This window comes from Lagopus leucura, unplaced genomic scaffold (genome assembly GCF_019238085.1).
Source record: "Lagopus leucura isolate 7727_CA_CO unplaced genomic scaffold, USGS_WTPT01 Super-Scaffold_100009, whole genome shotgun sequence".
In the NCBI taxonomy this organism is placed as follows: Eukaryota; Metazoa; Chordata; class Aves; order Galliformes; family Phasianidae; genus Lagopus; species Lagopus leucura.
Window position 1 is genome coordinate 27887277 of NW_024962266.1, and position 14015 is coordinate 27901291.

Below are 14015 nucleotides of genomic sequence, written 5' to 3' on the forward strand. Positions count from 1 at the left end.
TTCAGTAGTTTTTAGGCAGCAAATGCAATATTTATATCAATTTATACTCCAGTTTGCTCTGTATATACACTGAAAAGTTTGTGATGTGTAGACCACAGGTCATACTTGACAGCCAGAATAATGCATTCAAATAATCTTGGAGGTGTTCAAGACCAGGTTGGATGGAGCCCTGGGCAGCCTGGTCTATAGCAGATCTGGAGGTTGGTGGCCCTGCCTGGGGCAGGGGATCAGAACTCGGTGATCCTTGGGATCCCTTCCAACCCAAGCCATTCAATGATTCTGTGCATCTCTGCCATGCTCTGTCCCAAGGTCATCTTAGAGCTGGGCACAGAGCAGGCTGCAGGCTGCATGATTGCCAGAGCACACTGTTGCATGGCTGGTTGGACATCAGACTGCTCCTAGGAGTAGTGGCAAGCTTCATCTGATGCTGAAATGGATGACACCCATGATAAATACGTGCCTTGTCATTTCATAGGCATAGATTCATCCCAGGGTTGTAGCTATATAACCAGGTGTAACTGCCACGTGGCAGTGGTTGTGTTTTGGTCAGATAGTAAGCAAACACCAAGAAGGGCAATGGGGCGTATGGCCCCCTGGTACCTTTTTAATGAACTTTGTGGCCCTGCTGAGAGTTTGTGATGCAAGGGTTCCACTGTAAGCTTATAAAGGATTAGGAAATAAAATATTTTGTTGCCTAAAAGGCCACACGTTTTTCCTAGGAGCCAAAACTTCTGACTGTCTCTTCACTTTAGAGAAGCTCTTCCTAGTATACCTGGTCATCAGTTATCTGTTTTTGTCGTGTTGTGTTTAAAAAGCACACCTTTAAGCTGTAGAGCAGATGTGGGATGTGAAGTACTTTGGCTAAACCTCCAACTTTGTTTGGGTGTTTATCAGGAAAGCGATATGCCAATCCAGGAGCTGCTTAGCCTTTATGGCTATGATGGCACCATTCCACTCCAAGAAGATGATGATGAGGAAGATGAGGAAGAGGAAGAGGAGGAGGGAGAAGATGATGATGATGTTGATAACGATGACAACAGTGGCTGCAGTGCTGAAAACAAAGTAAGTGTTCATGCCAGCTTACAACTGATTTTCATACAGCTGTTCTTAGGTCGACAAGCATTCAAAGCGCCAGATCGCAGCAGAAGTAAATCATCACACAGCTGATTTCGGATGCTCTGTGTACTGAAGTCTAGCAGTTATTTTTAATTACCCTTTTATATTTCTCTTAATTACTCTGCATTTAATCTGCATCATGCCAAACTCCTGCTGAGGCAAATTAGAGTGCGTGTGTACATACAGCATCATGTCAGAAGGGATTATGCTGTCCTTCAGAAAGACTGTCTGGTTTAAAACCTGGAATTTTAAATGCCTGAAGGTTCCTTTGTGGCTGTGGCTGAATGCTTGTTTCAAGATGAGAGCTGATCTACTGAAACTGAACAGTGCAGTGTGGAGTTGCAGCAGCCTCCAGTGCTCACAGATGCATCTTTAAATTCAGGTCTTCAAACTTCAGCTTTTTAAGTTATATTTTTTTCAGCCCGGCAGTAATTAGCCTGCTTGCATTTAAATTGTTAATTAAATCTAATGCTTCAAATACCTTCAACAAATGTGAAGTTTTGAACTTAGAGTCTTTAGAATCCTGTCCTTTATGCTCTTATAACAAATTATCTGATTATAGGAGGGTCTTTTCTACTTATGTATGTCGTATGTACTTGTACTAATCCCATCTTGTCATGGGTACAGCTGTAGCTTCTCCATTACTGGTGCTGCTCAGAGTTGCTTCCTGATACCATTAAAATATGGAAACCTTTGTACTGTCAGTAACAAAAAAAAACAACCCATAGGCATTAATGGAAGTCGAATTACCTAAGCTGGATTTAAAACGAATACATTTTCTTCTTTGACATTTTACCCATTTTAGAATGTCTGGAATGAGACAGAATGGAATGACCTTTCTGCTCGATTCCAAAAGTGCCGTAAAATATTGCTTATTGTTTGCATAGGCTGAATGGTTCAAAAAGAAGAAAATTACATAGTTGTGTTGCATTAGGAGGGCTTCAAGAAGCTAGAGATGGGGAGAAACTTACATAACAGGAATATCCAAAATTAAAGTAAGACACAAAAGCATTTGATTTTGTGGTGCACAGCAGCATTCACAAAGTCCCACTTGCTTCTTGTGCCTTTGCTTCTTAATTGCTTCCTGACAAAACTGCCATCTTCTCTGCTCTCCCGGCCTCCTTCATAGTTGTCCAGTCCTGCTACTGGTTGGTTGAAGGTCTTTTCTCTGGAGTGCATGGCTTTCCTGTGTCTGTCATTGCTGAGATGATAGCAGTGAGGGGAGGGATGTCTGCCCCCCTGCAGGGGCACGCTTTGCAGTATGCTGCAGAAGAGAAGATATTCGTGCAGCAGCACACCAGGTGGGGTAAGCAGAGCCCAGCCAGCAGCTCGGCCTGATTGCAGCCCTGTGCCTGCATTTGAACGGCAAGTCTGTGTTGAGTTGCTCAGCCCCAGCTTAGGTAGGGATGGAACAAAAGTGATAAGGAGGATTGGGCACAAAGAGCACTGGGCAGCCTGTCAGGGTGTTGTGCCCTGGGCTGCAAGAATGAGTGCTCTAGAATTACTCACATGCTTTTAGCAGAGAGGCAGTAAAATACATCTGTGGGGGTGGAATCGTTTTATAAATCATTCAGGCTTTCTCTGTGAGGGCACATCTTTCTACAGCTTATTTAGCTATACTGCACTTAGCTGTTTTCTATTTTTAAGCTGCTTTAAGCTGCACATGTGATTACACTGTGATGCTGTTAGAGGTACACATAAACATGTGTCGTGCCCTGTGCTTGTGTCAGAGCTAGCAAGTAGGAGTGCTTACAACAGCCATAAAACCCAGACACGCTCCGGACAACACACACCATAGAAATCTAATGCATTTTTTAACCATTATCATCTTGTTCTTCACTAAGTGTAATAATTGCCATTGTTGTTGTGACTTCTTTTCTAATAAAGAAACTGGTTCTTGTTTTTTGACCTTTTGGTGGCTGGATGTACAAACACACAGCGTGTCGAGCTGACCGATTCCTGTTGGGTAGAACCACACTGTTGACATTTATTTTTGTGGAACATACAGTTTCTGTTTGACTGAGAAAAGTATCTTTGTACTGCTCTTTGTGCTGAAAAATCACAAGGAAGGGCTTTGAAGACTGAAGTAAAACATAAAGTTAAATGAAATTAGATGAAAACCACAAGGATTTGCTCGACTCATTGTAGAGCTAGACATGGTGTTCAGCTGTGCTTCAAGTTTCTGATCTGTGCGTTAGAGTTCGAGTGCTAAATCTGATCTGCTTAAAATCGTGGTCAATAAAGAACACCACGTGCTTACGTCTTTGTTGTGGCTCGGTGTGGACAGACTACACCCTGTACAACAGCCACTGCAAGTCAGATAGACAATGGCTATTTGGTTTGGTGTGTTGGCAATTTTGGAAAAAATACTGCCCAAATAGTGTTTCTCACGCACAAGCTGTAGCTCACCTCCTCTTTGTTTCTTTATATTTCAGGAGGAGACCATAAAGGATTCATCAGGTCAGGAAGATGAGACGCAGTCATCGAATGATGACCCAGCACCATCAGTTGCTTCTCAAGATCCACAGGAGTTGATTCGCCCTCGTCGATGTAAATATTTCGATACAAGTACGTACAGCTTGGCACTAAGCACAGCTACCTCAAAATGATTGATTCTGTGCTTTCAGACTGCTCAGTTAGTTAAGCAGTATTCTGTTTCTGAAGTATGCATCCAGATACCTGTGGACGTGTGTTTGTTCTCTTAGCACTGGTTTTGATTACCATTACATTCAGTGGGCAACCAGAAATTCGTATTGTTAGCTGAACACTACAGTTTCTCCCCAGATAAGGTGTTCTCTGTGGGAGCAGATGCTCTCTTCTTAAAGAATTAATTTGTGGAAAAATGTTTTGAAAAAGCATCTCCAACAGCACAACTCCTTTTGTTCCATGACACTCACATACTGGCTTGTACAGGTGTGCCCTTCAGGAAGAGATCTTTACGTGCAGAATCCAGGTGCAGTAAACTGCTTCAGAGACTGAATTGTACAGTGAGGAATGTGATCTAACAAATACTCCTCTATGGAATCCATAGCCTGTGTGCTGCTAAGCTGTGTGATGGCAGCATTTAGCAGGGAATCAGCAGCACCTGCCTGTTCTGTGTGGTATTACCTTCATGTTGGAGCTCTGGCTGCCTGCTCTCGCTCAGGACTGCATTATTTTAATCCAAAACCATCAAGGAACCTCAACATGCAGCCATGCAGAGGGTTGCAAATATCTCAAATGAGCTCTTATTTTTAGACTTTAGGATGACACACGTGTATTGCACTAGCTTTGGAGTTTTTACAGCGTTCAGCTATATATAAAATATAGTTTGATGTGTAAATCATTTTAGTGCTGATGTTCTCACTTGCTGTACATGAACCAGGTATTGTGGTTGCTTTTGCTTCATTGTGAATGGCACCTACCCCATATCCTAAAATTGTTGTCAGCCCTTATCCTAAGCAATTTGATTGAAGCACTGCTTTACATCTCTGAGCAGAACATCCTATTAATCACAGTGAAGCTGACAGAAGCACGCTTGTGAATTTCTTGTGTGTTGTGCTGTAGTTTACCTTAAATTCAGTGGCAGCTGCTGTAAGGGAGAGAGTATGGCAGCAACAAAGCGGGGAGCTCATGGAGAACGGGGTTGGAATCCACGTGTGGATGCTGAAGGTGCATGCAAGAATACTTTCAGGATGTAACTGCGTGTAGTAAAGGTGGATCATCTCAACTGCTTCGCAGCTGAGTGAGGGAAAACGGACTGTTATTGGGAAGGACTGAAACTGATGGATGTATTCACTTGTGCCTTCACTTTTCGTAGCCTGCTGTGTATCTCGAGCTGTTCTAAACACCTACATCGGGTGGGTCGTTAAGGCAGTCACTGCTGGAGCATTTAGCAGTGCCAGTGCCTGCCTTCCGTGCTTCTGTGGCGTGAGATAAGGTGGCAGGGAGGCAGAGCGGGGCTGCAGCATTGCCTGTGTCCTCACCCACAGCACTCCTGATGGCTGGCTGCAGCCCCAGCACTGCCCCAGCTTGGCTGTGTGTACATGTTGGCTCATTTCTCCTAGACAGCGAAATAGAAGAGGAGTCCGAAGAAGATGAAGATTATATTCCCTCAGAAGACTGGAAAAAGGTAAATATTAAGGTCGGTTATCAAACTCAATGTTCTGTGAATAATGCGCTCAGCTGCTACCTAGTAACTTTGATCTATAGATCTCATAGCTCTTCTCCTTTTTTTCTCAACAAATGTGAGTGTTTTTTAATAATAATGTTAAAGACCTGCCCAGAAAGTGAAAAATGCATTTCTCTGTAATGCTTATTTACAGATTTGTTTTAGATTTTGAGCAGTGAAAGCTTTTAGAGACAAAGGATCATACAGACATATTTTCACTTGCTGACAACAAACTGCAAGGCTGTGGTTGCTTAACTTTTTGTGTCTGTTATTTCAAAACAGGAAATCATGGTGGGCTCTATGTTTCAAGCTGAAATTCCAGCTGGCATATGCAGATACAAAGAGAATGAAAAAGGTGAGGCTCAACACTTGCTACTGTCACTGTGTGTCAGCTCATTTTCTAGTGGGGAAAAAAGAACAGGTATGTTGGACTCACATCACATGTCTTGCGGAATGCATCGGCTCTGTCAAATGGAGAACAGAACCATCATCTCAAACTGTACCTCATCGTATACTTCAACACCAGAGCTTGAGACTTGGAAGGGGAAAAGAAAGGTGACACTGCTGTCCTATTGAGTCCTTGCATTCTAACCAAGCCTTTCGTATCAGTTATGTTGACCTCTTTGCCTGGTTCGTTCTGTTTATGTGAAACGGATAGTAAAGAAATTGTGCTGCTGGATTAACCTGTTAAAGAGGTGAAATGTCACCAGCAGCTTTGTTTTCACATCTTACAACTCTTCAATCAGCATTAAGAACTTCTCATTCTACTATTTGAGTGTTTTCCAGGAGCTCTTTTCCTCTTACAAGCAGAGCCTTTGGCAGCATGCTGTCAATGCAGTGAAGCAAGGAAAGGCAGACACACATAAACCCAGCCTGAGCTTACAAGCAGGAATTCCCCTGCTTGCTGAACCCGTTACCAAGAGTTTGTTCACACTGCAGGTTGGTTTGAGACTGCAGCTTTTATATGTTAGTTTTAAACTAACCAGCAGAAAACTCAGTGCAGCCTCAGAACCGGAGAACATACACAAGTGGTGACAGTTGTCTTGCTCCAGGTGCCAGGTTGCTGTAGCTGTGCTGCAATCTGGTCCAGCCAGAAAATGGAAACGTGGTCACTCCTGGTCTTGGCCAAGAACAGGTCAGCACTGGGGCTGACCCAGCTCTGGGTTGGTAGCCAGAGAAACTGAAAAGAATGTAGTTTAAAACCAAGTGAGAGGTCAAGAGCTTCCATGAACATGGGAAAACAGTCTGTTAGGAAATACGAATACATTTAACACAACTTTTTGGCTGTGAGGAAGTTGCTCCTTGCGTGCTTTCCTGCTACTGTCTAAAAATAGAGTTGGGGTTACGTATTTACCTGGGATGTGACAAATTATGCTTTATGGCTTGGTCTCCTGCTCTCTCTCATGTTTACTCAGCTCTGAATGGCTTCTGGCCTCCAGCAATAAAAAAGAAGAGCTATTTTATGCATTGCACTAACCTACATAAACCAGTTTCTCATAGCCTCGCACACGGCTCTGTGCAGGATGCAGAACCTGTGTCACGGGCTGAAACCATTGAGGAGGAAAGTTAAATTTTCACCAGTGTTCTGGGGCTGTTGTAGTTCCGTGTACCAGCAGGATTTGTTATCTGTTGCCACTTCTTTTCTTTTTCTGTGCTTGAAATCTTTTTGCCAGGACTCCAGCCAGAATATGAATGTAACTTAGCTAAAGAGTTGACAAATAAATATCTGGAACTGTGTGTTGAGGGATTTCATGCACATATCCCATCTTCTTTCTCGTTCTTTAAGAAGTCTGGTCCTCTTGGATCTCCCTTCATAAACAAATGCACAGAAGTTCTAGCACTTAAGATGAACCACCTTGCTGACTGCTCTGACATGCTCTTCTGAGGAAGGATGAGCTGAGTGTGCTGCATGAAGCTGATGGCTCTGGGCTGTGCCTGGAGGACTAGCAGCTGCTGTTAGATGATTTCGACCAACAGAATTCAAAGATGTATTTTCAGAAGGCTTTCTTTCTCTTCTGAAATAGTTTACCTTGCTGCCATCAGCAAAACTGCGCTGCTTTAATAGAAGAAGTGAAGGTGGGGAGTTGTGGGCTCTGGTTCTGCTGCCTTGTGATTAAGTAGTGTCTGTCAGAAGGACACGCAGGTGGGATTGGTGGAGTTTCGTGCATGAGTCCTAGAATCCAGAGCAGAGATTGCAAGGCAGCGTAAGGTGTGGTGTGTCACTCACAGAATCGTGTTTGTGAGCTGGTCTTTCACCTGCCCTGAGGTATGGATTGATGCTGATGCTCTGAGGTTCCATCAGGGATGGTTTTACAGGAGAGAAAAAGCTTCCATGTTGCTCTTTCAGCTTGCTTCTCTTTTTCCTCTGCTTACTTCAGTGTATGAGAACGACGACCAGCTGTTGTGGAATCCTGATGTCTTACCAGAAGACAAAGTGATTGAGTTCCTAAACGAGGCATCACGGCGCACAGGAGATGAGAAGGGCCTGGATGCCATTCCTGAGGGATCACATATTAAGGACAGTGAACAGGTAAATAACAAGAGGTGGCATTTTTAGCTTAGTATTACAGAACAAATTATCCCTGTATTTTATTTTAATCCCAGCAACTAAAATTGGCCTTGAAACGGCTTGTTTGTTCCTTTTGGAAATACAAATACAATGGTTTTTTCCTCTCAACAAATTTTCAACCTCTAACTTTGACTTAACCTTGCTTCAGGCATCAGCACAGAGTTTTATGTGTAAGTAATTGTGCATAAGTGAGTTCTTTCAATTACAGGGTTTTTTTTAAGCTTATTGAATTTTCTTTAAAAAAAAATAAATTAAAAAAATGTATGCAATGGCTAAAAATGTTGAAATATTTCACTTGAGGATATGCTTGGTTGTGTAGCTGAGAGCTGTGGGAATTTAACCAGGAAATAGCCACTGTGCTGCCTTAGATTGTAATACGGTCCTTCAGAAAGTTTATTCTTCACCTTTTTTGAAGTAAGCCTTAATGATTTATGAAGGATGTTTCTGTGGCACAGCATGAAATCAGTGTTATTTAGCATATGAAATGTATGCCTTTCTGTCCTTGCAGGCGTTGTATGAACTGGTGAAGTGCAATTTTGATACTGAGGAATCTTTACGAAGGCTGAGGTTTAATGTGAAGGCAGCCAGAGGTGAGCACACAAACTGCTTGAGCTCCTACAGTGTTTCCTCTCCTTTTGCTGTGTGGGTGCTGCACACACAGCTGTTCTGTTACGGTGTGACTGCGTGCAAGCATGATGCATCAGTGTTCATTCAGGTGCAGCCTTCAGTGAATCTGTTCTCTGAGAGAAGGAAATTAGTAGCTGTAGTATAAGCAAGCAAGAAAATTAGCTGTTAATTAAGCTTGATATTTATATTTGTCACTTTAATAACAAGTTAAAATTTAAAATGACTTCTTAGCAACTGCACTGTGCATTTCTTCAGCATTCTATTCTTTGTTCTTATAGCTCTGCAGTCATTAAAGTCAATGGAACAAACATGAATAAAATCACATAATTCATAGTTCTAGCTAAAGGAGAGCAGGTGTCTACACCTTTTACAAAGGTATGCCATTAAGAAGACCTCAGTTCTCGTTGGAGACTGAAGCGTTTGCAGTTTTATTATTGGTCTTTGTACTCATTACAGCAACAGCTTCTTCCACGTAGCAGGGACTGTCCCAGGTCTGTAGGCAGTGCACTCCTGCGTGCTGAGCTCCCTGCAGTCTGGGTGCTGTGCTGGCAGCAGCTGTCTGAGCCCTCCTTCCCCTCCCTGCTCCCTGTCCCCAGCTGGCAGAGCTGCTGGCTGGTGATGGCCCTGCCAACGCGCCGCTTCAGCCAGCCAGCATTTCCCTGCTCCCAACTGGAAGGGAGAATCTTCCTTTCTGTAGTGGTAAGCCAGATTTCTGGAAGTGGTTCTCGTTAGTTTGCAGATGGTGTAATAGAGTTGGATGCCACATGTGCTTTCTGTCACTTAAGTTTTCTGTTAGTGACCGTATGCTTTTATGTTACGTATGTTCATTATTGCATTTCCTTGCTTTAGAAGAATTATCTGTTTGGACAGAGGAAGAATGTAGGAACTTTGAACAAGGGCTGAAAGTCTATGGCAAGGATTTTCACGTCATTCAGGCAAATAAGGTATGTGCTGATTTTAAATGTCGTTCTTGCTTTTTCTTTTGGCACATGGAGTCAGCAGAATGCTCACAGCACCTCTTTCCTAGGTACGAACAAGATCAGTTGGTGAGTGCGTAGCATTTTATTACATGTGGAAGAAATCAGAGCGCTACGATTTCTTTGCACAACAGACGAGGTTTGGAAAGAAGAAATACAACCTTCATCCCGGCGTAACGTAAGATGTGCATCATTCTCCTGTGCCTTTAGTGCTGGGTCTGAACTGCACTTTTGTACTGCTCTGACCCTGACATGGAGGGACAGACTGGTGACGCCACAGTCCCAGGTTGCAGTGGGAAAAAAGCCAAAGAAAAGCATACCAGTGTGTATCATGTAATTCCCAAAATACGTTTGTTGGGAGTTAGGCCAGCAGTTTGCATTGAACAGCTCTTTCATGGAATGTGTTTTTTTGCTCCAGTGTTTCACAAATGTAACATTTCTGTAAATAGGAATCCTAGAATGGCCTGGGTTGCAGAGGAGCACAACGCTCATCAGTTCCAACCCCCTGCTGTGTGCAGGTCACCAACCAGCAGCCCAGGCTGCCCAGAGCCACATCCAGCCTGGCCTTGAATGCCTGCAGGGATGGGGCATCCACATTCTCATCAGGGAATGTGTTGTTTTGCTTGAAATACTTGTTTTGCACTAAGGCATTAGTCACAAATTTCGGATGGGATTTTTGAAGCATATTGTTTGGCCAAAACCATATCCTGTGGTAGTGCTTGTTTCACCATGCGTTCCCCCAGCTTTCTGACAGTTATCTCTTCTTCCTGCTTATTGTTTCTGTGAACATTGTAGAGCTACGTGCTGGACCACCAAAGTGAAACTGCAGTACATTCTCTGATTATTCTGTTAGGGAAGGGTGCCTTCCTTCCTTCCTTGTCGCTCACACACCCAACACAGTGAACTTTTTGCACAGGCTGAACTTGCTTTCTCCCTTCTTAGAGACTACATGGACCGCCTCCTCGATGAAAGTGAAAGCGCGGCCTCCAGCAGAGCTCCGTCCCCTCCTCCCACAGCCTCCAACAGCAGCACCAGCCAGTCTGAGCGAGAGGACAGCACCACCAGCAGCAGCAACCAGAACGGTGAGTGCCCACAGCAGAGCTGCAGAGCTCAACATATTGGGATAAGTGATCGTTGCTGCCCTGGGGAGGAGTTCCATGCAGGAGATTAAAGCACAGCGCTTGCCTCATGAACACAGTTCAGTGTAGGGCAGCAAAGGGAGGTAGGAGTGGGAAAAGAGTCAGGGCATCATCCTTGTCAGGGAGAAGAACCTTAAAAGTGAAGGTCAGGCGTTCTGAAAGACCCGAGGTAAAAGCTGTTGCAAGGAAGGAGGTCAGTGTTGAACTGGGCTGGAAGACTGGAAGCTGCTGTACCTGCATAGCTGGGGACAGTGCACCTGCAGCTGTAGTGGGGGTGGCTTCTGGGACTAGGCTTTGGCTGCTGCTGCTTCTAAGGGCAGAGGACACAAACCCACTATTGACCTTTGTGTTCTGTCGGCTTCTGCTTTATTGTTCTGCGCACTTATTCTGCTGCTGCTGCTCCTGTTCCTTTTTCTTACGGTGTCTCTGCCACAGGGCTGTCTGCTAATGGGCCGGGAGAGATTCCAAGTAAGGATGAAGCAAAACCAGAAGGACTGCACGTCAACGGACCTACTGGTGGCAAGAAAACCCCTCACCCAGATCTGGATACAAATGGGTATGAAACTGAAAGTCTTTCCCTTGACCCCAAAGTTGCTCATTCAACTTCAAGAAGTGAAAATGATTTTGAAGAAAAAAATGAAAGACCTCTAAAAAGAAGAAGAATTAATAGCAATGGTAAAGAGAGCCCTGGTTCTTCAGAGTTCTTCCAAGAAGCAAACTCCCATGGGAAGCTGGAAGAGCTGGAAACATTGGATGACTGAATAATCGGAGCAGATTTTATTCCTTGGAGTAAATCTTGGGTGTCTAGAATTTTCAGGGTTGATGGGTTACCTTGCAGAATCCAGTTCCATAAAACACTGCTGAGATTTTTCTAATAGCTTCTGGTCAGCTCCGCAGATCTGCTTCTTTGGTTGTGGCAGTGCTGAAAGGCAGCAGCAGAATATTCTGCTCCTGAGGTGCCAGCTGCAGCTCTGGGAACACGGAGGCACTTAGGAGCATTTGAGCAACAAATCAGTGATTTTCTGTAAAAATGCTTGCAGCCAGCAGGAAATTGGGTGTAAGTTGATGTGAGCATTGCACAGGTGAACAAAGCAGGGGCTGGTTACAATTTCTGATCGTTGGGGGAAGTTAAAAACGAATCCCAAACCCCGAGACGTGCACAGAGTGGGCACAGAGACTCCTAGCAGAGCAGCACGTGTCACCTGGCTGGTAAGGAACCCGCATGAATCCTGAAAGTTACGAGCACAACTATTTTTATATATAGAAGTTTTAAAAGGTAAATAAACCAGGTCAGGTTTGTCTATGTAAAATTGTTGACATCAATGATGTCTTTCCATATTCTTATCTGGGCTAAAGAAATACGTTCTGTATTTTTCCAGATTTCTTTGTAGCCTTTGAAAGATTTTTACAGTACTTCACGTCTTGATCAAACTGTCCTTTCTTAAAACAAAAGCTTGTATAATTTTCTTAGCTTGTACAGTTGGTAAACTTTTATGAGAGAATTGATATCCTGAGTCTGATGTCAGCTTCGTTTTATTTTGCTGAAGTCTTTTCTAAGAAAAAGAAAAAAAAAACAACCACAAAAAAAAAAGAAGCCAAACCAAACCAACTGACCTAGAAAAAAAAAAAGATGCTTCTCAGGCAGCAGGGTGGTGCTGTCTTCTCTAAAGCAGTAAGTCACAAACATCCAGAACGGTTACGAGTCATTTGATTTCAAACATCCTTGTTCTGTGACAGCCGTGCGAAGGATTTGTGAGGCACGAGTTCTTTTGCTTTCCTCCTGCGTTTCCCCTTTTACTTTGAGCTCGGAGCAATCCCGTGTCAGCCCCACGCTGCAGTTTGCCACGCCGTGCTCGCTGAGCTCAGCTGTGAGATCGTCACCTCGTGTCACAGGCGAGGGGTGAGGCTGCGACCCCGCGGGGCTGCATGGTTCCGAGGGAGCAGCGCTGCCACGTGTGATTCTGCAGCTGTGTGTGTGTGCATACGGTGTGTAGCACCACCTGCTGAGGGAGGGAAGTGGCACAGAGCTCTGGCGCCAGGAGCAATGTCACTGCACGTGGCACGGGGCGCTGCTCACCTTCCCACCGGCCCCAGCTGATGTAGGGTCACATCCGTGACACAGAAACATCCTTAATAGCAGTGTTTGTTTCTCTTAAAACAAAGGAACAAAAACCTCACGTTTTGGTTCGTTTGTTTCTAAGCTGCAGCTACACCCCCTGCCGTGTTAAAAATAGGAAAAAGTGTTTGCATCGTTCATAATCTCGCCTCCTCCTGCACTTGTTTTCACTAAAACTATTTGTAAGTTTATGAGGCTTCACAATATCAGCTTTAAACGTGCGGTCCGAGGGTTGGAAAAGCAGCTGCGCAGGGCTGTGCTCCTCAGCCACGGGCACTCAGACTGCGTGCTGGGGGAGGAGCTGCAGCTCTGGGTGCAGCCCAGCTCTGCCAGCACGGGGAAGCGCAGCGCTGTGAGCTGCTGTGCTGTGGAGCAGCACCCACCTGGCATTGGGCAGCAGCTGTGGGGGGCACACAGGTGGTTCCTGCACATCCCACGGCAGGGCTGGGCTTCCAAAGAGGTTGCTGTCGGTTTGGCAATCTCTTCCAGTAACAGAAACCCAAAGCGTCGCAGCCTTCCCATGGAGATGGGCTTCGGGGGGGCTGCAGACTCATCTTTCCTCCTCCAGCCCAGTTTTCTAGTTTATGGTTACGCATTTTTGTTTGCGACTTGGAAATGCTTCCAAAAATTTATAGGAAAGTTTATAAGTAAGTTTATAAGTACGTAAATTGTCTCAGGCTTGTGTGTGAAATACAGCACCGTGTATATTTTCAGGACTGTTGCTTTGTTTTTCCTTACTTTTTCTGGTGATAATAGAAGAGACATTCCATAATCAATAAGTACGTAATGCTCAGCTAGACTTTAAGAATATTTAATTATAATTTGCGTTCTGTTCATGCTGGTGTTTTATATGCAATACCTGTTCACGTCCTTCAACCTGCAGCCACTGTCACTCGATAAGTCATTGCACTACTAAGGCTATTTAAATTAATTCTAGACATTTAGCGACCGGTTTTATTTAGAAAGCATTCAGTACAAGTGGAGCCCAGAAGGTGTTGAACTCGATTCCAAGCTGCATGGGACAGAGCACAGATCACAGCCATGCAAGACGGGGCTCCACGCAGCCTGAGCTGCAGCCACTCACACTGAAGGAGCTCCGTGGGGCGCCTGGAGGGCGGCAGCCGTGTCACCAAGGACACAGCCACGACTTCACCGTTAGTTTTTATACGTTCTGTCACACATAGTAATTTTGCACTGTTAGTTCTCCCCCTCGTCTTAACCCTGTTCCCTGTCTGCAATTCTGACAAAGCTTATTAAAATATTTTTGTAAACATACTGTGTGCATCCCCAATTCCTGCGCGGTGCCATCAGAGCTGGGGCC

At 44.5% G+C, this 14015-nt stretch overlaps 1 protein-coding gene across 3 annotated transcripts in view; it reads left to right on the forward strand.

The window, feature by feature from the left end:
* Nucleotides 1-13967, forward strand: part of MIER1 (MIER1 transcriptional regulator) — a 31039-nt gene extending 17072 nt beyond the window's left edge. For 2 of the 3 annotated variants that reach the window (XM_042873190.1, XM_042873188.1), the window contains exons 4-13: nt 895-1062; nt 3552-3684; nt 5163-5239; nt 5549-5621; nt 7645-7796; nt 8344-8425; nt 9312-9406; nt 9490-9617; nt 10382-10521; nt 11014-13967. In XM_042873190.1, the coding sequence (XP_042729124.1) occupies nt 895-1062; nt 3552-3684; nt 5163-5239; nt 5549-5621; nt 7645-7796; nt 8344-8425; nt 9312-9406; nt 9490-9617; nt 10382-10521; nt 11014-11339 (1374 nt within the window). In that variant the 3' untranslated portion in view covers nt 11340-13967. The remainder of the gene's footprint in view (nt 1-894; nt 1063-3551; nt 3685-5162; nt 5240-5548; nt 5622-7644; nt 7797-8343; nt 8426-9311; nt 9407-9489; nt 9618-10381; nt 10522-11013) is intronic. The other variant, XM_042873189.1, reaches the window with a different exon arrangement.
* The last annotated feature ends 48 nt before the right edge of the window (nt 13968-14015 follow it).